General features: G+C 37.9%; 1 protein-coding gene across 3 annotated transcripts in view; it reads right to left on the bottom strand.

Annotated features, from left to right (window-relative positions):
• Window positions 1-5585: 5585 nt before the first annotated feature.
• The window catches only part of LOC134658340 (forkhead box protein P1), a 66665-nt gene continuing 48123 nt past the window's right edge, over window positions 5586-24127 (bottom strand). For 2 of the 3 annotated variants that reach the window (XM_063513965.1, XM_063513966.1), the window contains 16 exons: window positions 22397-22482; window positions 21779-21887; window positions 21111-21314; window positions 20789-20900; window positions 20114-20230; window positions 19695-19803; window positions 19045-19223; window positions 17786-17863; window positions 16923-16967; window positions 16479-16555; window positions 16122-16223; window positions 15333-15478; window positions 10057-10132; window positions 8805-8899; window positions 8234-8376; window positions 5586-6454 (listed from right to left, as the gene is read on the bottom strand). In XM_063513965.1, coding sequence (XP_063370035.1) covers window positions 6294-6454; window positions 8234-8376; window positions 8805-8899; window positions 10057-10132; window positions 15333-15478; window positions 16122-16223; window positions 16479-16555; window positions 16923-16967; window positions 17786-17863; window positions 19045-19223; window positions 19695-19803; window positions 20114-20230; window positions 20789-20900; window positions 21111-21314; window positions 21779-21887; window positions 22397-22482 — 1839 coding nt within the window. In that variant the 3' untranslated portion in view covers window positions 5586-6293. The remainder of the gene's footprint in view (window positions 6455-8233; window positions 8377-8804; window positions 8900-10056; window positions 10133-15332; window positions 15479-16121; window positions 16224-16478; window positions 16556-16922; window positions 16968-17785; window positions 17864-19044; window positions 19224-19694; window positions 19804-20113; window positions 20231-20788; window positions 20901-21110; window positions 21315-21778; window positions 21888-22396; window positions 22483-24127) is intronic. The other variant, XM_063513967.1, reaches the window with a different exon arrangement.

The following is a 24127-nucleotide window of genomic DNA, read 5'->3' as shown; positions in this document are numbered from 1 at the left end:
AACAAAAACCACTCGCGCACGGAGGGTTCCGCACCATCAACAAAAAATAGAGCAAAACAAGCAAAAATAAACAAGCAAAAAACGGTCACCCATCCAAGTACTGACCCCGCCCGACGTTGCTTAACTTCGGTCAAAAATCACGTTTGTTGTATGGGAGCCCCACTTAAATCTTTATTTTATTCTGTTTTTAGTATTTGTTGTTATAGCGGCAACAGAAATACATCATCTGTGAAAATTTCAACTGTGTAGCTATCACGGTTCGTGAGATACAGCCTGGTGACAGACGGACGGACGGACGGACAGCGGAATCTTAATAATAGGGTCCCGTTTTTACCCTTTGGATACGGAACCCTAAAAAATGATAATATAAAATATCCCTTTTATATGGTCTACTGATTTACTGAATTGATATGTTAAGGGGAGTTACGAACTATGGACACTAGTTTAATAAGTCTGAAATAAATGCATTTTATTTTATTTTATTTTTATTTTTATATTTTTTATAAATACATGGGGGTCAAATCAGTAGCTTTTATGGTTCTCTAGCTTTAGCCTTCGTTTAATCCGTATATACTAAACGATACACCGAATACATAAGGGTAAACATATTTTGGACTTCAATCACGAGAGCTCTTTCGATCCTAATATGAGAGAAAAGCGTCCGTATATTTTTATTTCTATTCTGTTACCGTTTTTCATAGACTTTGTATGGCGGTAACGGAATAGAAAGGACGAAAAATGTATGGGCATTTTGGGAGATTTTTTTCTCCTAATAGGATCGAAAGAGCTCATAATAGGGATGTTGACACATGTTGAATTTTATAACAAAATCTAGTAAAATAGATAACAAACGAGCAATTTATCACAATAAAATGGATATTAAAATAGAATATTGAAAAATTACAAAAATACAGGACCTGAAAGTTTCAAAATTTAAGTTTTTTTTAACTTCCAAAAACGATAAAAGTAAGGATACCATTCGATTCCTTACATTTCACCAAAAAAAAATATTGTATAGCAACTATATACATAAACGCAATATTTCACCGACAAAAACGCAATTTTCTTGTTTTGTCCATACTACAACGTGGGCGATGACGTCACGGCCTCTGGCCGTTTTGTATAGGGCGTTTCGCGAGTGAAGTGCGACTGTCGGACTTTGACTACAATTTCTGACTTTTGTGTTACTTTAATGCAATGGGTCCCATATAGACATTTGATCCTAAAAACAAACCCGATCGATTGATACCATAAAAAAAAATTAGTCATGTAGCCTATTCTGAATTTTTAATAACATAAAAACATCCAAATTATTAAAACCTGTCATTATATTAGAGTATAACTTTAAATACCCATCTTGACCATGTAAGGGTCACTTGTACCATTCCATTAACCCGGGGTTAACCGGTTAAACCTGGAGTTACCATGGTTACCAGTACAATTTAACACTGGGTTAACGGTTTAACCGCTTAACCCCAGGTTAGTAGGATGGTGCAAGTGGCCCTAAGTCAGTTAGTTGTCATTCTTTCTTATTTTGGCATTATAGCCAATCAAATGAGTCAGTGCGACATTTGTTGCGCATGCGCTTTGCAACCGTTTTATCATAAGACGACATCCGTCATATCCGCTCATGCTTTCAGGATATATATTTCATGCAATTTTTTGTTTAACTTGCTATTTGGTATGTACATCAATATGTATGTTGTTTTCATAATTTTGCGAATTTTTCTTCAATATCCAGACAGAAAACTTTTTATGGCATAAACGGGTTCTTTAAAAAACGAAACATCGTTTAGTCTAATAAGTAGATTAATAAACAGAAGAGCGCTAACCATAGACTAGGAATCCTCTAGACTGAGTTTAGAGCAATTATTTCATGAAACCGATGCTGCCAAAAATACGGGGGTGCGGGGGGACGAGGTGAGCGAATCCCGTGCTGTGATTGGTCCGTTCAAAGACACGGACCAATCACGGCACGGGATTGACTCGAAGATGGAGTAAAACTACCGTATAAGTGGCAGAGGGGGTAGCGTTACTATGCTCAGTCTAGAGGATGTCTTGTCTGTGGCGCTAACACATAATGCGCTAACTTTCAAGTTCCTAGATGTCTCAAGAATGCAAATCAGTTCCAAGTCGATACATATTGTCCTTATTATATTACGTTAAGTACGTAAATGTAAAACGAAAGCTGTAGTGTGCTAAAATCTTTAAAAAATACTTCTAATAACAAAGAAGATACGACATGCCCTGTATTTCGTAATGTCATCGATAATAAATAAATAATCGATAACAAACATGTCGATATTTTGTTTTGTCAATCACTCGTTTTTGCCTGAAGTTCCATGTCTGAAATTATGCCATAATATTATATTTTATGTTCATGTTTTTTTGATTTGTAAAGCGCGAAGTAGGCTCAAACTGGAACTAGGACTTTTTTAATTACTTGGCTATTTTAGCACTAGCAAAATTTTGTTTTAGGATTATTTTGTGTTTTTTACACTTAAATAAAACAAATGAAATAATTGTAATGATTTCGTTTAATACAACACTAATTAAGTATAATTTACAATGATCAATAAATTTAATGTATGCTAGGCCTGCACGGCCGGTGTTTAGGTACTTGGGATAAATTGAGAATCACACATACAAAACTCAAAAATAGGGAGAGAGTGTAATAAAAAAATACCCTGCTGTCAATAATTAGATAAATGTAATACGAATATAAAAATAATGTAAAAAAGGTAATTATTTGTATACACGGATCACAACCGAGAAAATTATGAAACGGGTTTTTCCATGTTTATATGTGTTTGAAATGTGTATCTTTGTAAAGAAAAATATGGAACTGTTTGATGTAAGAGTCACTAACTCTAAAAGAGGGACACATAGGATTAAGTTAAACTTACCGAAAACTAATCTAGCGTTATCACGACAAAATTCATACGGTATGGCTATTAAGATATTCAATATTCTCTCAGACACATTTAAAGAAATGTCTTTTAATATTTTTAAGAAGAAATTATTTAATTATTTAATTGAACATTGTTATTATTCTGTCGATGAATTTATAAACAAATGTAAATTGTAATGTTAGATTTTTGTCAATTGTACTATAGTTTATTCATTAATTTTATAAAATCGAATTGGATAATCATTATTGTATATAATTGCATAAAATTAAAATTAGAATCGTAGTCTATAAGTTTCGGTTTATTCTTGTACATAGTCAATTTAGTTAGTATAAAAACAATATTTGTACGCCAGTCATGGCAAAACAAGTATCGTACAAACACAAAAATGTAACACCTATATATACGCTTGTTTGACACAAATAAACATTCATAAAAAAAAATAAAAATATTTTAATTTACATTTTTTTTAAATCAGCGATGTGTTTATTCTCAATTTATTATATGTGTCAAAGTCTAGTCAAAGGCCCCACTTTGTCACTTATCAAAAGAACGAGATTTGCTTATATCTTTAAACTAATAGCCTGTCTGTTCCTGCCTGTCTGCGCGTGTGTCTTATGGCAAGCGAAAAAGTGGGACCATTTGCTTGGATACGACACATATGTTGTGTCTAATAAATAACAACAAATATCGATCCCTGCGAGAAAATGGGGGTGTCATTTTGACGCCAGTACTTAAGTCATGGACATTTTATGTACAATTTGTCAGAATTATTTTTCCTTTGTCTCATTTTATGCCATCGTTATATCAGTCCGGTGTGGAGCATACTTAAAAATTGTTATAATAAAAATATTGGATATTTAAGTACTTAGTATTTTAATTAGTAATTTTTTGTACTGAACAATTGTACAAATAAAAAATGTCCACAGAATCAGAATTGCTGAAAAATATTGTAACAATAAGTTTTGTTTTCATAATTTCCAATGATATCAATAAATAGATAGAGTATTGGCGTCAAAAATACATAGCACAACTGCTAAAGCGACTAACGTATGTGTCTTAAAGTCAAACAGCCGTGCTATACCCCCTTTTTAACATAAATAAAAAAGTGTATTTTTGTACTTCACTGCTCAAAAAAATGAATAAAAATATACAAACAAAATGTGTTTCTAAATGTGCCTGCTTTTTTTACTACTTATTCAAGTTATTGCAAAATGGAATATACATTTTACATACACATCGAATTAGAGCTCTAGTTATTATAAGTAGGTATACATACTTAACCGTGATATGATTTAACCCTTCTTGAATTTATAAATAACTAGAGAAGGTATCTTTAGTATGATTTTTCACTGAAAGTTTGCGTTATTGCTCGAACTGAATTATAGTATACATACTTAAGTTATTATCTCAAATGCAAACGCTCATTAGGCCTTATTTATATACACGAGAAGCGGCACGGAAAGTTTAAAAAAAATTGCTCACGCATCGCGTCCATAAGCTCCTATACAACCCCATATTACCGAATTTTATGCTCAACGCCCCGCGTGTGCATAAATGCAGCCTTAGAGACACGAAGAAATAAGTAATTCAGTACTCTTATAAATAGTATTTTTTTTAATAAATCAGAGATAAAATGCAAGAACACAACAGCGGAAACAAAATTCTAATATTAATGTCGAATTACACTGTTTTTTTACTACTAAGGTTTTTCTAAATTTTCTACAACATGAACGATTTAATATCCAATATTAAGATATATTTAATAAGTAAACGTGTACACTCGTCTAGAATTACCATTTTTAACAATTTACAACTCATGACAATCATGATAAATATTTACAACCTAGCTCTTAGTCTATGAACTAATAAACAATTCCTTGGAATAAAGCAAGCACAAATGTACCGCGTGGTACAAAAATAAAACTTCAGATCATTTCCTTAAATTAACGTTTTATAAATCAATTCCGTTAGGTACAACAATATTTCGTAAAGTGATGAGCAAAAGCATAAGGAAATAAAACTATTTAACTACTGAAAATCGGCGGTAAAATACAGACGTCAAGCGCCAAAAAAATTATTCGTCTTTTTTCGCCGTAAAACCTCCCAACTATAGTCAAAATGAACTGTAATTTTTTCGTTTAGGTGTGTATTTTACTGTATTTTTTGTAGTTCTAAAAGGCCTGAGTGGACGCTCGAGTTGGGCGTGCAGCGGGGCGGGCGTGCGGCATGCATGTTAAACAAATGCAAGCGTATAGGAGCGGTCTTAGTGCACGCTGGTCAAATTACTTGTGAGCCCGACGCCACGCTGCACGCCCCGCCGAACGCTCCGCTCCGAGCGTCCACTCAGGCCTTACACTAAGGCAAGGTATGTTTATAAATGGAAGGAAAAACTCGGAATAAACCAAAAGGAACATTGGTATTGATACTTAATTTCCTTTTGAACATGTAGCCCATAAACTTTAATGTCATATACTAAGAAAAAGTGACCAAGGCCTCCAGTGCCCCAGGCTAGAATCGAACCAGCGTCCTCTGCTATCGCGGCAGGTGCCTGAGCCATTCGGCCACCCATAGCCCATAGTTGCAGTATTGGACTATAGTTGGGGAGGTTTTACTAGTTTCTCATAGTTGGCCTGTGTAAAGTCGTAAAACACAGGGTGACGTATGAATAAAAAAAAGGAAATTGCAAAGAAGCTTTTATAATGAACCAAAACGCTAAGCGTTAATATTAAAACTTTATGTACCATTACGTTTTCCTAAACAGTCCAATACACCTACTTATTGTTCGTATTATTTGTATATTACAAATAATGATTAAATATTTTTAAATATTGATATGGACCTTTTAAGGTTATTTTATCGTTGACTTTTTGATTATTTAGCGCAATTCGTTTCGTCTAAAATTTCCTAACACTTATCCTATAAATAGAGGACCAAATTTCTCAATTAACTTACCTAGAAACTTAAAAAACGTAAAAACATAGTGGTGAAAAAAATATAAACTATAATACTTCAAAGCCCGTTAAAACCGGGTCGGTTTAAAAATAAAACAAAAAAATATTTGGTTACTTTCTAACTTATAAAACCTCCCGAGATCTTTAAATATAAAAATCCAACAATGAACACATACACTCGACCGCTATTAACTTGAAATAGAACTACACCCGTAAGTATAAAGTATTACATACTGTGATAATAATTCTAAACACTAGCCGGCATCCTAATTATTGCTTCAAGAACAGCCGGCAACCAGAATTGTCCATCACTAGTTCTTGTCAACCTTCACTTTTATTTCTCTGAGGTTTTAGGCCTCGACCTTTTGCGTGTAAGGCCGAAAGCCGATACCAAAATTGTCCAGTCACTACTACTTGTCAACCTTTTCTTTTACTTGTCAGATCTCTGTTCGTTAAGTGAGAGATTTTCGGCCTCGTCCTTTATGTGGGAGGCCGAGGGCCGGTACCGGTCCTCGGGGCGCGGGTAGTCGTCGTAGGGGCTGGTCTCGCCGGAGCGGTTGCTTGAGGATTCCTTTGTGGAGTTTGTGTAGTCTGCAAATAAAATTCAATTTGTTTATAATGGTGTTAAAATGGTAAATAAGGAATGTCTATCCTCGTAAGTACGCGTACTTGTATTAGATATGAGCGCCGATAGGCAGTTAGCCGGCGGCGGCGCGCCGGTCAAAATTGGTCGGCGGCGGCGGCGAATCGGCGGCGTGGCCTTGAAACACCTTCGATGAATGAAAAAAGAATTCAAACCAAAATTTTACCGAAAAAACATGTTTTTGCTGTAGGAAAGTTATGAAATAAATGCATTTTTTATTTTCAATGATAATTTATTGAATAATGGTACGAAAAAAAAATGATATCGTATAAACTGTGGATAGGCGGTATCGCGCGGCATCAGAGGCGGTCTTAATCTTGGTGAGGCTCTGGCCGTAAGATCTTAGCGAGGCCCTTATCTTTTGAGCTAAGTTAAAAATTGCGAAATGACTGTATCAGGGAAACGTCTTGTCGACAGTCCAAAGAAAATCGAGCTCCGTCATTAACCAATATCGATTCAACAAAACCGATTTATGTCAAAAAGTGAGGCCCAACGCCGAGCTCCATGTAACACCGAAGACTTGATTTCGACGCCTCCCAATGCGAGGCCAGAGGATGAGCTGCAGGTACAGCTAAGAATCGAACGCCAAGTGTAAGCTTGGCTGACGGCCGAACGCCTGGAGCGCCGATTGCGGCGCGCTTCTGTGCAAGGCCGAGCTGCAAGAGAGCAGAGCGAGGGCGCAGGCCGATAAAGACTGAAGCCATAGTGTTAAAGATCTGGAGCTTTCCTGCGGGCGCATTCGTGCGACGCCAAAGGCCGAGCTGCAATGGAGCTAAGATCGGATAAGGACCAATGCTCAAGCGTTTTAAAACAGGCCGAAAGTTGAGCTCCAAACAGGGCCAAAAATTTGCAGGTTCAGATAGCGGCTTAATTCCATGCGAGCGATGCAAGGCCAAAGATTGAGCTGCGAGAGAGCAAAGCTTGAAATTTAAACAGTGGCCAAGTTTAATTGAGACCGGATTCCGACGCCCTTCCGTGCGAAGCCAACGGCCGGACATTTGGACGTGGAAACGCTTAATATCTCAAAATTAACCCCCTTTTATGCCTTTTAAAGACTTTTAACCATGCTTGTAATGGTTAAATTCGCGGTAAATGACGGATGGTTAGCTGGCAAAATTAGTTAAGCATTGGATCGGTTAATCGGTAATCCAAAGATGTGGGTTCGAGTCTCACGTTAGCCAGAGTTGATCACAGTTAATTTTTTAATTGTGATTGACATATGTGTAGTGTATATTATATACAATCTATAAATTGTAATGTGGAACGTTCCACAATAAAATGGAAGGAAATCAGTATGTTTATTACAAGCATATTGATGTTAAAATTGATATTAAATCATTTCGTTTCCCCAAGACTAGTAGCGCGGTTACTAGACAGATAAGTTTGCAATTGCCTTCGATATTTTTGAATTATATGGGCCTAAAATACCTTGTGAATGCCTATAAACTGTTTGAAGTGGCGCCGTTAATGATCTAAACTCGATTAAAAATATATTAACTAATTCCGAAAGTAGTAGTAACTACCAAGGTCACGCCGATGCCACGCCGATAGCGCAGCGTCGGCGGCGGCGGCGCGAAAATTTTGTCGGCGGCGGCGGCGCGCCGGCGCGGCGCTCATATCTAACTTGTATAAGTAGAACTGGTATTATTTTTGTATTTTGTTATCTGATGACCGTTGACCGACCGGACCGTTTGTAGCGTGAGTCATACTTTATAGTCTAGTGTTACCTTTGTTAGAATAGTCGGAAGCCTGCAGCTCATTCTTGAGCGCGTATATGTTGGGTTTGATGTCCTGGTCGGTCCCGCTCAGGTCTTCGGCCTTCACATCGTGCGAACTGCTGCTTCCGTAGCCGTTCAGCATGGACGGCCGGCTGCAAATATCAACATCAGAGCCTTTAGGTTGCTGGTTGATATCCGGCTCGAAGGACCACTATAACAGTGGGCAGGATAAAGAATTATGGCGTTATTCACTAACGCGTTAAAAGCCGGAATACGCTATGAATCGTTTGTCTTTATCTATAATTTTTGACTTATGTATTTGTAAGAAAGTGATAAAACATAATTTTACTAATTCAGGCTCGTAAAAAGTTTTATGAATAAGGGGTAGGTAAGAGATTGGATCTTAAAATATTGTTACGGTTCATACAATTTTCAAAATGCCAGTAAACCTGAAATACAAGAGACAATTGAATGACTACCCCAGAAAATATAGGTTGCCTCTATTTTTGATTTCTAGGTGACTTTCTAAGAAACTTGAGTGTTGCCTTTGTAAATGCACTACTTCAAGCAAAGAACATACCTGTACTCATCATGGGAGGAGGGATATTCTTCAGCCCCTTGCATCATGTGATCCTCGCTCGACATGTATGACAGGTTGCATTCTTCCATCATACCCTACAACAAAAATATAATTTTAATCAACTTCTATGTGAAGGACGTCACTAAGTTCACACAATTTATAATGAAAAACGTTAGTAGGGTTCTCAAAAAAATATGTCTACTGTCTAATTGCCACGACCAATACAAAATGTATGAAAAACAATTACACGCAACCGCAGACATATTCTCAGATAATGACCCAGTAAAATTATTTTCATATAAAACAAAAAATAGGTGGTTGTTTTCATAATTCATAATAATTCATAATTCATAATTCGTTTATTGTCTGTAGAACATGGGTATATACAATGATGGAACATTAAAATATAGAATCACCATGGTCTTGCCATTAGGCGTACAAACAGTCAAACTTATAACTATAACTACTTATTACTACTTAATACATAAGTCATGCAGAATACAATATTTTTAAGTACATTATTAGTTAACAAAAGCGGTCTCATATGTTAAAATGTATCACAGAGGTACTCTTGAATGGAGTAATAGGCTTTTTTTGATAAAAAGTCATGCAAAATGTTCTTAAAACGTTGTAAATTATTACAGTCTGATAAGATGGATTTTGGGAGTTTATTGTACAATTTCGGTGCAATTCCAAAAACACTTTTAGAAAGTAAGGCCGTTTTGAATGGTTTTGCGTATATTTCTCCTTGATGTCTAATGCTATTAAGTTTTGTATATTGACCGATGTTAAGTTTTACGTGTATAGCTACTTCATAGATGAAAAGGCAAGGTAAAGTTAATATTTGATGTTTTATGTACAGGGGTTTACATGACTCTAAAAATTTTTCATTACATGCTGATCTAAGACATTTCTTTTGTGCTCTGAACGCTCTTTCCCTATCTGTGGAGTTTCCCCAGAATATAACTCCATACCGTAAAGTGGACGTTACATATGCGTGATACGCTGTAAGCACAGTAGCCTGATTAGCTACTTTCCTTAGGTTATATAAACCTTAGGTTCCTTAGGTTTTACACGCAGCTTTACTGATTCGCAGAGAATTTAAATAAAATTTTGAGTATAGTTATAAAAAGGGGCTGTTGGCCTATTATGGAGGACATTGGTCTTGCATTGCAGTGTATCTTGCAAATGTTATTATTGTAAGGTTCCGGTATTTTCCTTTTTGTTTAGAGAATACGCATAAAGAACATACCTGAAGGTTCCTTTTGAGAGCTTCACTGTAGCCATGAGGGCTGGTCATCATCGGAGGACTCTGTGCACCCATGAACCTGTCAAATTAATTACAAATGAAGTTCTGGACCTTTACACTTCAAAAAAATAAAAAATATTTTTTTTTACTAATGATCAATTTAAAAACTTTAAATATTCGTAATGATTTGACCAACTTAGAAATAAAAATGTAAATAAAACATTACCCCCGGCCACTTCAGACCTCTTCTCTTATAAATGATGATATAATCATCACGCTACTACAATTTACACGAGTGTATGGTGTACATGTGTACAATGTGAAGTGTCAAATTTTGAATTTCAAAGTCCAATTCGTCTGTAACAGTGATCTGTGTTGATGTGTGTGTGTGAGAGAAAGATAAATAGAATAAAATGGAAAGATAAGAAAAGTTAAAAAGGCAAGCTTATGAGAAAAGAGTAAAAATGTTAAATAACATGCGACAAAAATGCACGAAGCGTAAGAAGCCAAGACAGACAAGCAACTACAAAATCGGGATATACATGCTGATGACAAAATGGATTCAAGAGAAGATAAAGATCTCTACAATCTTACTTGGGTATCCAACGACGATCCTTCTTACAATTCATCTTACAACATGCATATCATCGAGACAAACATCGTTATCATACTTAATTTGGTAATGGTAGTCGATAAAATTAAATCAGAAATTACAATAGCAACATATGGATTAAAGCTAATATTAGACAAGTCACATAATACCGTGATGTTAAAATCTATAGCAAAACAATTGGTTATAGCTTGGTACTCTAGAAGTCTATAATTTTGTTATGTGCTTACATTTCGTCGTTTCTATCTAGAACTATAAATGTGGTATTTAGTTTTGTTTTGAATTTGAGGATATTTTCATTCATAATTAATCCACGATTAACTAAAAATGCAAAAATTTCAAATGTGTGGTAACACTTAGAAGTGTGAGCACATAATGATATTATTTTTAACTATAATAATTTGGAACAATCACGTGTCTCTAGTTACATATTCTAACATGACATATTGATTAATCTAAAGCTTTAGGTACAGTGAAACACTTTACAAAATTGTCAGAAACATCGAACTAGTTTAAGATCAAAAATTATCACAGCTACTGTTTTACATTGATAATTTCTGATTGTTTGTAATCACACGTATACTTTTTTGGACGCGATCGCCCAACGATTCTCACATATCCACATTTTTACAAAATTTTAAAAGATTTACAAGTTTGTATTTGTATTTTAACAACATCTCAAAATGTTTAAATTTACATTCAAATCAATAATGTTTTCGAGTTTTAGCTTTTTTCTCCAATACGCAAATCGTCGTGATTCAGCAATATCAAAACTATTGGCCGGGAATATTATCATCATTATCGTCTCAAATTCTGACTTGATATTTAAATAATTTGAGCGAGCATTGCCGCATTCGATAGAGAAAAAAGCTATTCCCTATCCCGTTCGTTGGACGGTCGCAGCTCGATGCGGGGGCGTCCTTACTGTGCGGGCGCGGCGTTGGGTCCGGGCGCCGGCTCGTACTTGCGCGGGCGCCCGCGGCTCAGGTGCCGGCGCTTCACGAACTCCGCGTCGTCCACCATCCAGAAGGACCCGAAGTCGTCCTCGTACCGCACGAAACATTTGTGCAACGAGAGGTTCGTCCGGATCGCGTTCTACAAGTCAACCCGATTAGTAGCTGACACCAAAAAAACAACTTAAGAGTGTAACGCTTCCATCGTTAAAAGAATTGACGATGGAAACGCGTCAGATCGTCGTGGAGAAACGATTGTCATGCAGGATGGCCCGGAGGTCCCGGAGGGAATGACGGGAGTGAGGTTAATAGGCAAGCGAGAAATGTTACCACCGTTGCGCTGAAACCCACGAACACGCACAAATAACAAATCCTAAATACAGAAAATGTACAAGACCTCACACTTCGTAGCAATACAACCGATGATGAAACTAATAATTTGGAAATACGTAAAGAACACAAACATGAAAATGAAAAAGTATATTTGTTCCGTAGCGAACCGTTTAGAAACTTACAAAGTGATGTTAATGATTCTAGTAGTAATATTTTATCCATCGGTTATAAGTCTACTTACAATCATGATTCAAAATTAACTACACAAAAATTACAAATCCAAATCTGAAACGAGACCAAACGTTTATTTACACAACAAGAGTTAAGTATCTCTAGGTTAGATAGAAAATATTTAGAAGATTAAAATGTTAGATTCCAAAAATTGTGGAGTGTTCCCAATGTGGTTAATTGTGTTTGATGTCAGATGTATGAGGTGTGTGATAAAGTGTTCCCCCCTCCCCAGGATTTTCTATTTCAGTTTATACTGGATCATTCTTATTGAAAATTTATTCTCATAATGTGTAGAGGTATATTTTTAACATTTGCAATTTTTTTACAATACAAGTACCTTAGTTTCTTGGTATTTTTATAACTTGATTAGGTACTTCTGTAATGTATCTTTTGAATCTCTTGTTATTAGCTGGTAGAAAATTGTAATGTCAATCTATGGTCTGCGCAGTATGTTTTTTATTGTGTTTAGAGCAGCAGACATTGTATACTGGTGTGTTCAAGTATATATTAGGGTAACAGTGCAATGCTGCTATTTATTGTGTCTGTGTAAGTGTAAAATGTAAGATGGTGTCAAGTGTATAAGTTTGCACTGTACAATTATTTGTATTTAGTAAATATGTGTGTATAAGTGTAAAAAATAATAAAGTGTAGTTCTTGAGTCTGAAGAACTAAATAAAAAGTTATTTTATGTAAAATGTTGATCATGTAGTTGCATGATGTAATGTAAATTTTTATCGTGAATTAGTGTAAAGGGTAATTAATTTTGTGTCAAATGATGTTAGTGGTTAACCGTATTGATGGAATATCTGTTAGTGGAGTAAGATTTAGTTAATGTATTTATGTAGCATTGTATCAATAATTATTTATTGAATTTATACGTAATCAATTTGCGAGTGAAATCATGAAATAATGTTAGCTATGTAAGTCTGTGTATCTTGTGTAAGTGAAAGTCAGTATAGTATTTTATGTTGCAGTATAACTGTATGTATAAGTTATTGTATCTAGTGATAATGTAATAGTTCACTATTACGGATAATAGTTCTATTACGTTGTCTATTACACATTGAAATGTGTAATAGACAACGTAATATAACTATTCAATAATTCGTCGTATAAACGCATTTTATTAACTTCAGTAGGGAGTTTAATATTTTATTTGTATAGTTAGCTTGTATTTGTGTATTTTATAGGAATGCGTTAAAAAGTTTATGAGTTATGTGTAATATTCAAAATCATATTCATATCCAACAATTATAAGTGATTTGTAATGCTGCGTCACTTTGTATTGTGTATCTTGTAAGTCTTGTAACAGTGTAGGTAATTTATTAATTAAGGTGTTGTGTATTAGAGGAATGTGTGATGGTCAAAAATAGGAGAAATAGCCTACAGTTCATATAATTTGTATGTATTAGTATTGTTTTGTAACGATTGGTTTATTAGTGGCTCCAGGTCTTTTTTATTGTACCTTTTGTTGCAGTACATCTTTTGTATCGTATTTTTGATATGTTTATATGACTGTTTGGTTTTCTAAATAAAATAAAAAAATAGTCTGAATATAATATGTAATGGTCAGTCTTACAAAATAGGTAGGTATCTGACAATTCTTAACCTTCATTGTAATTTATAATTGTATATGCCATGTAGCCCATGTAGGTAACTTTGTCTTTTGGTATCTTGTGTAATAGGCAAAGTGTAGTGACTTCTGTAATGTGTAAAAATTAGTATGTATTGTGAATAAGTATCCATGTAATTTGTGTATCCTCCTGTAGCAGTTTATCAGGGAATTATGTAATTATGTAACTGTCAAAGTCATGTACCCAATAGTATATTTTGTAATGTATAATAATTGTATTTTGCGTATATCCAGTGGCAGTTTAGTAAATAAATATGTAAATGTAAATGTGTACCTAGTGTACCTACCTAACAGTGTAAGTTATGTAACCCAATAGTATAATCCAGTAGAAGTGTAAAAGTGTATTAAAGACATGTGTAATGGTCCAAGTCGTGTAGGTAACTTTCCATCAGTATCATTTGATTCATTTGTATTGTGTTTCTGTAACATTTCTTGTAATGTATGTGTATCTTGTAGCAGTGTAAAGAATTTGTCATCACAGCGGGGTCTGTATCCCTGATGCATGGGCGGCATATGTAATTTTGTAATTATCAAAGTTATGTAACTATCTATCTATCTAATAGTATCATTTGTAATGTTTCTTGTAATGTCTGTGTATATCCAGTATCAGTGTCAAAATTTATTAAATAATGTGTACCTAATGGTCCAAGTTATGTAACTATCCATCAGTATCATTGTAATGTGTAATATTTGTAATGTATGTGTATCCTGTAGCAGTGTACGAGTATTAAGAATCGGTCATCGCGGCGGGGTCCGTACCCCTGATGCATGGGCGGAATATGTAATTGTGTAATAATCAAAGTCATGTAACGATCTAATAGTATCATTTGTGATGTGTAATATGTGTAAAGTATGTGTATCCTGTAGCAGTGTAAGAGTATAAAGAATCGGTCATCGCGGCGAGGTCCGTACCCCTGATGCATGGGCGGAATATGTAATTGTGTAATAATCAAAGTCATGTAACGATCTAATAGTATCATTTGTGATGTGTAATATTTGTAAAGTATGTGTATCCTGTAGCAGTGTAAGAGTATAAAGAATCGGTCATCGCGGCGAGGTCCATACCCCTGATGCATGGGCGGAATATGTAATTGTGTAATAATCAAAGTCATGTAACCATCTAATAGTATTTGTAATGTGTAACATTTGTAATGTATGTGTATCCTGTAGCAGTGTAAGAGTATAAAGAATCGGTCATCGCGGCGAGGTCCGTACCCCTGATGCATGGGCGGAATATGTAATTGTGTAATAATCAAAGTCACGTAACTATCTAATAGTATCATTTCTAATGTGTAATATTTGTAATGTATGTGTATCCTGTAGCAGTGTACTAGTATAAAGAATCGGTCATCGCGGCGGGGTCCCGTACCCCTGATGCATGGGCGGAATATGTAATTGTGTAATAATCAAAGTCATGTAACCATCTAATAGTATTTGTAATGTGTAACATTTGTAATGTATGTGTATCCTGTAGCAGTGTACTAGTATAAAGAATCGGTCATCGCGGCGGGGTCCGTACCCCTGGTGGATGGGCGGCGGCGCGTGCGCAGCGCGCTGCGGCCGGCGCTTGTAGAACTCCACCTCGTCCACCGTCCACACCGCGCCCTTCACGTTCTCGACGCGCATGAAGCACTTGTGCAGCGACAGGTTGTGACGCACGGCGTTCTGTTGTACTATACTAGTCTTTATTTGGTCGAGGATAAGGCTAAAGGACGGGCTTTAGTGATTTGATGTCTGGCAGACTAATGCAATTCAATGTAGCTAATGAAACAAGTCTATTGTAATTTTAAATGACATAATGTTGCAAACGAAGAAGATTTGTTGAGTCACTTTAGTTCTTTTTCGAATGACGTCTTTTTTCTGTTATTTACAAGTCATTACATTATTGTCGAAATCATTAAAGCACCGTTTAAATTTTATAGTTAACACGATTATTATAGTCATATAAGAGAATACACAACATAGTATTAAAATATAATATTCATGTTCACCATAATTTCTGATTTAATTTTTTTTAATGTCTGTTTACAAGTTTATTAACCTGAAATTTTGGTGAAAATAAATAAATACACATAATACTTACGTAAAAATACTACAAATACCTGTTGTCCCTAATCGTCAGGAATTATTAATAATATTAGTTCTTTTAATTACAATATTATAATAAAATTAAATAATTCATTACTCAATAATACAATTTACTTTAACAATTTTCCTTGTAATTTTTTTTACTAAATCTTTTCTGTTTACTATTATTATATTATTGTTTTTTTTTAGAAAAGCAAATAAACAGGATTCTACAACGTACCTTCCACGTGGCAGCATTGCGTCGGAAGTAGCAGAATGTTGACTGGAACCAATTGTAGATCTCATTGAGGGTCAGCTGCTTATCTGGAGACTCTATGATGGCCTGGAATAATTAATAATTACATCAACTAATAGTAAAATAAATGCAACCCTTAAGGCACTAGATAACGGCCTTGTGGTACACCTATGAAAATTACAAAGAAAAGTTAATCCTTGATCTGGCATACATAATTTGATTTCATAGATATCGTCGTTTAAGAATAATTACTAGAATAATAAAGGTTTCCAGGGTATTTAAATCTTGAAGTTGGTACATCCGTTAAGTTTATTAAGTCAAACGCTTATTGTAAAGACTAACCTGTCGGATGAGCGAAGCATATGTGAACGGAGGTCGAACGTCTGCACTTTTATAAAATTCGCGGTTGCGCTGAATTTCTGAAAAATAACAATGCATGTTTAAAATAATGACATAGAAAGACAATGATTATATTAAACATGTTATGGAACAGTGCGTATAGTGATAATTTTATTATTATATTCAAATTAAGAAACAAACTCAAAACGAAAAAGCCGCATGAATCTATTAAATTAATTATAAGTCTAATCTGCTTTTATTATTAAACGAAATTAGGCTGTTCTCCAAAATGAACTATACTGTATTTTATATCTTGCTATTTAAGGTACTAGATAAACCCAAGTTTGAGTTTGCAAAACATGCTTTTGAAGCATCACAGCTGTTTTTAAAACATAAAACTAAATAAACAATGATTACCTAAAGACTGAAATTGTAATACTGTTTTACCTTGTTGCACATCTAATCCCGCTCTTTCGAGCATATACGGAAGACCTTACAGAAAAACACGGGTTTCAATCAACGCAAATGGAAAATACATACAAGAAAATTACAAGAGTTTACTATGTTGTGATTCAAAATCGGTGTTACAATTATTATGATTTTTATGAATCGTGGATATTAGTAATAGTAAGTATTAAAACATTTAGGAGGAGGAGGATTTCAAAAGGAGATGTCCCTTTTATGATCCCGAGATTTGAACTTTATGATCGAAATCAACTCGAGTAAGCCAACGTTTGTTGGTTTATGGTTTATTCAAAACCTACAATCTCCTTACTCGTACAATCATCATCGTCTCCTCATAGCCGATTTCGGCCACAGCGTCTGAATTCTACCGCTGAGAGCATCGCTGGTGCACTCTCAGGTGACTAACATATATAGTCAATTTTCGCAGCGAATGTGCGACCACAGTCACCACACTCACTGCAAGTACTCTTACAATAGATGAGTGTTTCTTTTATTTTTTGCCTTTTTTATATATTGTGACCTTTTATGCCACTTTTGTGTTATTTCTACTCAGAATCACGAGCTCTTTCGATCCTAATGGGATAAAAATGTCCCAGAGTTTTTTTCCTATTGTGTTACCATTTCCCCATATACTTTGTATGGCGGTAACAAAGAGGAAAGTTTGAAAAATGTATGGAAATTTTAGGACACTTTTTTTCTCTTATAAGGATGAAAATGGCTCGCGATCCTGACTAGAAATAACACAAAAGTGGCAAAAAAGGTCACAATATATAAAAAAGGCAAAAAATAAAAGAAACGCTCAGATACGCAAACCTTAAACGAAAAATAACTCATTGAAAACTTACCACCAGCAATAGCCACACCAGATTTATCGGAGACTCGGCGACGGACCGGTCCGGGTGATGTGCCTTCATTGGGCGCTCCTGAAATTAAAGAAGACTTAACTAAAAATCAAATCTACATCAGTGAATTGGTGAATGAATAAATATTGAAGTTTTAGATGAGCTCTGTTGGACTAGCGGTAAGGAAAGGAAACATTCAAACTGGGGGTCCTGTGTTGGAGTTTCTTGGAACTTATCTAGCTCGTCAATTGCTTGCGTCAACGGTTAGAAACTTAAAGCTACCAAAAGCATGTAACTGCAGTAGGTTACGTCCATGATCGGTTCTATCGGATGTCCGTTCGTTTTCTATTACTTATTACTAAGCTAGACTAACGCAGCGTTTTACGTAGGCGAACACGCGAACGCGAAGCGAATCAATCCTTTGCAGCCTATAGAAGTGTCCTACGTGGGCGATCTCGTTGCGTACGCGAAAGCCGTGGGCCCGCCGCGCCGCGCCGCACCGCGCCGCTTCGCGTTCGCGAGTTGTTCGCTTACGTAAGGCGCAGCGTAACCATGTGGATGTTCGACTGGTGACGGCTCGAGTCCCTAGCAGCATGCAGGTGGCATCATGGCCGCCAGGCGGTCAGACAGTTGCAGCTCCAGCTGGGCGACCACCTGCATCATCTGTCGTCGAGGGTGTGGGCTTCCAGGTGCCTACATTATAATGAAGGAGGAAGTTTGGTATGTAAACTAACCATGTGGATGTTTCGGCTGGTGATGGCTCGAGTCCCTAGCAGCATGCAGGTGGCATCATGGCCGCCAGGCGGTCAGACAGTTGCAGCTCCAGCTGGGCGACCACCTGCATCATCTGTCGTCGAGGGTGTGGGCTTCCAGGTGCCTACATTATAATGAAGGAGGAAGTTTGGTATGTAAACTAACCATGTGGGTGTTTCGGCTGGTGATGGCTCGAGTCCCTAGCAGCATGCAGGTGGCATCATGGCAGACAGTTGCAGTTCCAGCTAGGCGACCACCTGCATCATCTGTCGTCGAGGGTGTGGGCTTCCAGGTGCCTACATTATAATGAAGAAGGAAGTTTGGTATGTAAACTAACCATGTGGGTGTTTCGGCTGGTGATGACTCGAGTCCCTAGCAGCATGCAGGTGGCATCATGGCAGACAGTTGCAGTTCCAGCTAGGCGACCACCTGCATCATCTGTCGTCGAGGGTGTGGGCTTCCAGGTGCCTACATTATAATGAAGAAGGAAGTTTGGTATGTAAACTAACCATGTGGGTGTTTCGGCTGGTGATGGCTCGAGTCCCTAGCGGCATGCAGGTGCCGCATCATGGCCGCCAGGCGGTCCCGTTCGCGACGCAGTTGCAGCTCCAGCTGCGCGACCACCTGCATCTGCACGCGCGCCTGCGCAGCTGATCTGTCGTCGAGGGTGTGGGCTGCTTCCAGGTGTCTGGATTATGAGGGGCATAGATGAAAAATTTTGGGTTCTTACGGGCCTATGACCTATGATCAATGCACTCATATATCTTCTATCTATTATTTACTTGTGAATAATTGAACCATAATTTACTTTTCTGTACATAGTGTTCGTTTGTCTGTCATTTTTATTTGTTTACTCTCAATTGCTCAAAGGTTGACTGGAAGGCACACCTCTAGGGATAAGTTCGCCTTTGTACATTGTATACTTTCTTTTTAATTCTATCTTAACCTGTCTTATGTACAATAAAGGGTTTATATATCTAGCGAAGCAAGAGCAGATTTAAGTAGGGATTATGCGCTAGGAATTAAGCAGTTTTTTTAAGGCATCACATCTAGAGAGGGACACGAAATCTCAGGAATCAATCAAATCAGATGTATAAGAAAGAGAAGGAGGCACCATGGTCTAGAAATGCTTGGTTAGAGTATCAACGAGAATACATACTTGAGGAACGCCTGGTAATCATCAGCGAGCGCGTCACAGCCGGGCCACTTGCACACTCCGCGCCCGAACAGCGGGTGCTCTTCCATCTCGCTCCCCCACAGCATGAGACCTGCAATATATGATCAGATTTAATATATTCACAAGATTCAGAAAGAACTTGAACTGAGAAAACATGATCTGTTGTAAATAGATATGTACATCTGCATAAAGTGACAAAAAAAAAATATTTTATGGTTTAATGAATGCATTAATGAATGGCCGCACATTACTGCCATTCAGGTAAGCTGGAGTGACGTTGCAGAGCTGCTAAGGAGACTCTGCTTGAGGATGAACTAATCTAAATTAGTCCATGGCTTTAGTTCATGAAAGCCCTCTTTACGCCTGGGGTAAAATAAAATCAACAAAAAACTAGTTCAAACCTGGCGGAGCATTCGGCGGCACAGACAGAGGCCCGTGCATGAGGTACTGGCGCTGCACGGCCTGCAACTGCTGCACCAGCTGTTGCTGCTGCGCGCCGAGCTGCTGCTGAAGGGAACCTGGGGATGCAAGAGTATTGTGACCATCTTCTAATGTCCTGATCGTTCAAGAGATGAAATAACACCTTGGGATACGGATTTTCTTTCAGAATTTTTGACAGATTCAATTATTGAGAAGATATTATTATGTTTCTAGCACCAACTTTTTCCTGTATCGATACTTTTATTTTCTTGAGCGATTAAAGCGAAGGTAATTTTGTAAAAGTATTTTGCGAGTATTTTCTTTGACTTAGTGACCATAGTGATCCTAATTTAATGCTGCAATAGGTAGAGACGCCATCAGATATTTTGAGCGCCTCGGGCGCTCCGATGTATCTGCATGGCGACTGTACAACCTGAAATCTGCAAGATAATAGTTATAATCATCCTCACTAATTTCAAGCAATCGTATTTTGAACCGCAAAATCAGTTGATCTATTATGTTACGGTTCTAATGCACGAGGTAGAGTTTCTATATTATATGTATATTGAACATACAACATTGTACCAAAACTTTAACCTACTAGTTGTTAACCTTCTTCGGGTTAACCAAGAGTCAGTTTCCCGTATTGTACTTACCCGGGGAAGCGTCAGGAGGCGGCAGATGCGACTGCGACAGCAGGTTCAGGTTGATCTGGTCCTGCAGCCGAGACTGTTCCAGCTGACGCTTAGCAGCCTCTGAGGATAAGTGCTGTTAAGAAAACAGAAAGTGCTGTTAAGAAAATACAGGATGCAAAACACCAAAATGATTGGGATTAAGCTATAGAAATATATGCGTATTTAACCACTGGCTTGCTCCAATTCTTGAGATTAGGATGCATAACCCGAACTCCGGGTTCCTTAAGGATGATGCAACAGGGTCCCAGGTCCAGGGACTCCTAAGATGAAGAAGGATTTTAACCTGTTTCTGCATATGATGCTGATGGAACAGCCGCTGCTTCATCAGCGCCTGTAGCTGCGAGTGCTGGTCGAGCAATTGCATGGCCAGCAGGTCTGGTGCGACCAGCGGGAGTGGAGAGCGGGCACCAGCAGTACTGCCGGCTGGAGATACAGGTGCTGGTGAAGAGTGTGCTGAACCAGCTGTTGGGGAGGCTGGGGCTGATGCCTGCGGATTGGTTATTTTATGAGTGCTGGAACTGTGGAACCGTCCATTTTTACAAGCTTTTATCTTGCCAAAGAAAAAAAAATCGTGAGTTCAAGACTCGCTTGCGCCTTGTAAAGCAAAAACTGCTCTTGTAAATACAAAAAGAAGGTGTAAAATTATGTATCTTATAATATTAATACCACCTCTTGTTGTAGTAAAATAATATTTGACTTAAACAAGAGGTGGTCTTATCGTTAAAAAGTGATTTCATTCAAACACCTGTGCAAGAAAGGATATCATTTCTCTTGTTTCTGTCGCTGGCCACAGGCGGTTATCATGGGCCAGGCTTTTTTTGGGGGACCCAAAAATAAGTTGACAATTTTTTTTACGGTGGAGCGTGGCGCGGCCGTGAGGCGAGCTTCCCTACGCCGCTTCGCCGCCCCACCTGCCGGCCTGATGTAGAGCGAGAGGACTTTAGTACTCACCCGTGCAAGAGCGAGAGGCTCATGGTCTCTGGGGGGCGAGGCGCGGCGCGGGGGCGAGCTGCGCCGACGCCGCCGCGCCGCTTCGCCGCCCCACCTGCCAGACTCCTCTCTGAAAACATCAACATGTGTCAAACTTGGTTCTACAGCCTTATCACTAACAAGGAGCGTTATAGCAGTAAAGCCCCATTTTATGCCGTCTATACACACTTGTCGAGAGACCCGGAGACAGGCGGAGAACGAGTGTGTGAACGAATTTGTAGACTATATGCCATTTTAGAAAGACTAGGCGTTTAGGCGTCTTTGACCAACTCTAATGGCCTGATGGCCACGACATTGCGCGACTGGCTTCTACTAACGCGAAACCCATAGATGGGAACGAAAGGTACGGTCACTGTGCCTCGCTCCAACCTATGGTTGTCGCCTTAGCCGAAGCCAGTCGCGCCATGTCGTGGCCAGGCCGTAACAGCGAGCAGTATGTGCGTGTTTTTCTTTGACATCTATTTCAGAGGGGATACCGCGAAAAACGAATTTCTTCAATTGCGGGGATCTTTCTCTTTCACTCCAATGAAGGCGTAATTAGAGTGGCAGAGAAAAATGCCCCTCAGTTTATGTACAAACCTGTCCAAACAGCGGTCCAGCTCGAAAGCGTTTAGTAGCGGCGGCTTCGCGGCGCCCGGGGTCGAGTTCAGTGCCGGCTCGGGACCCTGCGGACAAACAAACAAACATACATCAACACTGCATCTAGAAAATAAGTCCACTTGCCAGCGCGAGCCACGCGCTAAAAGCCCTAACTAAAGGATGACTCACGCTTCATTTCCTATGGAAAGCACCACGTGATCACCGATCAGCCGTCATAGAAAATGACATGTTAGACGCCTCGGCCCTGGGTCGGCCCGGTCTAGCGTGAGTCATCCTTAACATAGAACCTGCCTACCGGGTCGCTGACAATGAATATAGCCCTTGCTACACGGTCGCCGACAAGCCTTCTAACCGTCTGACCTTGGTCTGACCTTGGTCAGTTTTGGTCAAATTTTGTTGGAAACAACTGTCTACACGGTCCGTCCAGACCAAGGCCACGCGGTCTGAGGGGCTTGTAGACGACCGTGTAGCAAGGGCTTTAGATTGTCACACAATACTCCAATATAGTCAAAATACTCCAAATATGGAATATGGATGGGTCTCGATGGTAATATACATGACACCGTAAGATTGTGAACCCGTTAGTTTATAATCTAACGTAGGTTAGGTTAGGTTAGTTTATAATCTCCCTACCGTCAGTTTATAATTTAACTAGCGAGATTATAATCTGACGAGTGTTTACAATTTTACGGTGACATACATAAATCCATGGGGTAATATATACAAAAAACCGCATCAAAATCCGTTGCGTAGTTTTAAAGATCTAAGCATACATAGGGACAGAGAGACAGCGGGAAGCGACTTTGTTTTATACTATGTAGCGATTGTAAACTGTACGAGTAAGTAAGTACTTAGGTTCATATAGCTAAGCGAACTATAAGTAGTATAAGTACCTATGACAGTGGTTCCTAACCTGGGGGTAATTACCCCCGTGGGGGTAAAACTAGTATTTTACGGGGGTAATAAGCTAACCTAATTTAACAATACAACAAAGTACACGTTTTATTTTTTATTTTATTACCACATTGGGAGGAGGGGTAAAATCAGGTTCCCTAGTTAGTCATAGAACCGGACTGAAAAGGTTAGGAACCACTGACCTATGAAGTCAATATAGAAGACGCAGCCTAACCAACTTGCTTATTAAGAATTAATAACATAGGCCTCTATTCTAAACACCGTTGGACTGACTTCTGAACTCTGCTATGCGAACCATGATGTCATGCTTTTGTTTACATTATTTAATTTACACAATACGTCATGTAGCAGTATTATAAACATTAGTAACTATAATATATTTGTATTAGCTTATACAGCTTGTAACTCAAAACTAAAGTTGGTCGTGTTTGCTTTGCTAAAAAACTTGTGTACGTTTGTTCAAGTAGAATAGATCGCGATAAGGATGTTTTTCGCTATCTGGACTTACATAAATACCTATTCCCATGGCCACCTCCTGTCTCCGTCATTAGATGAGCTCGATGTTACCATAATATAATATTGCATTGTCACCCGACTCATATGTATGCAAATTTTCAGCTTCATGGGAAACCGGGCAGTGGATCAAATTTAACTTGCAAGATTTGATTACAGGCAGACAAACGTTCAGGGGAAACTAAATAAAAGGTTGTAAAAACTCGAAGTTCGAACCCGGCTCGGTTTGATAATCGTAAGTGTGTGATTTCTAAGCTACCAACCTAAGCTAATGCAAAACTA

Source organism: Cydia amplana, chromosome 22 (assembly GCF_948474715.1).
Source record: "Cydia amplana chromosome 22, ilCydAmpl1.1, whole genome shotgun sequence".
Classification (NCBI taxonomy): Eukaryota; Metazoa; Arthropoda; class Insecta; order Lepidoptera; family Tortricidae; genus Cydia; species Cydia amplana.
This window is presented reverse-complemented; position numbering and strand designations above follow the sequence as displayed.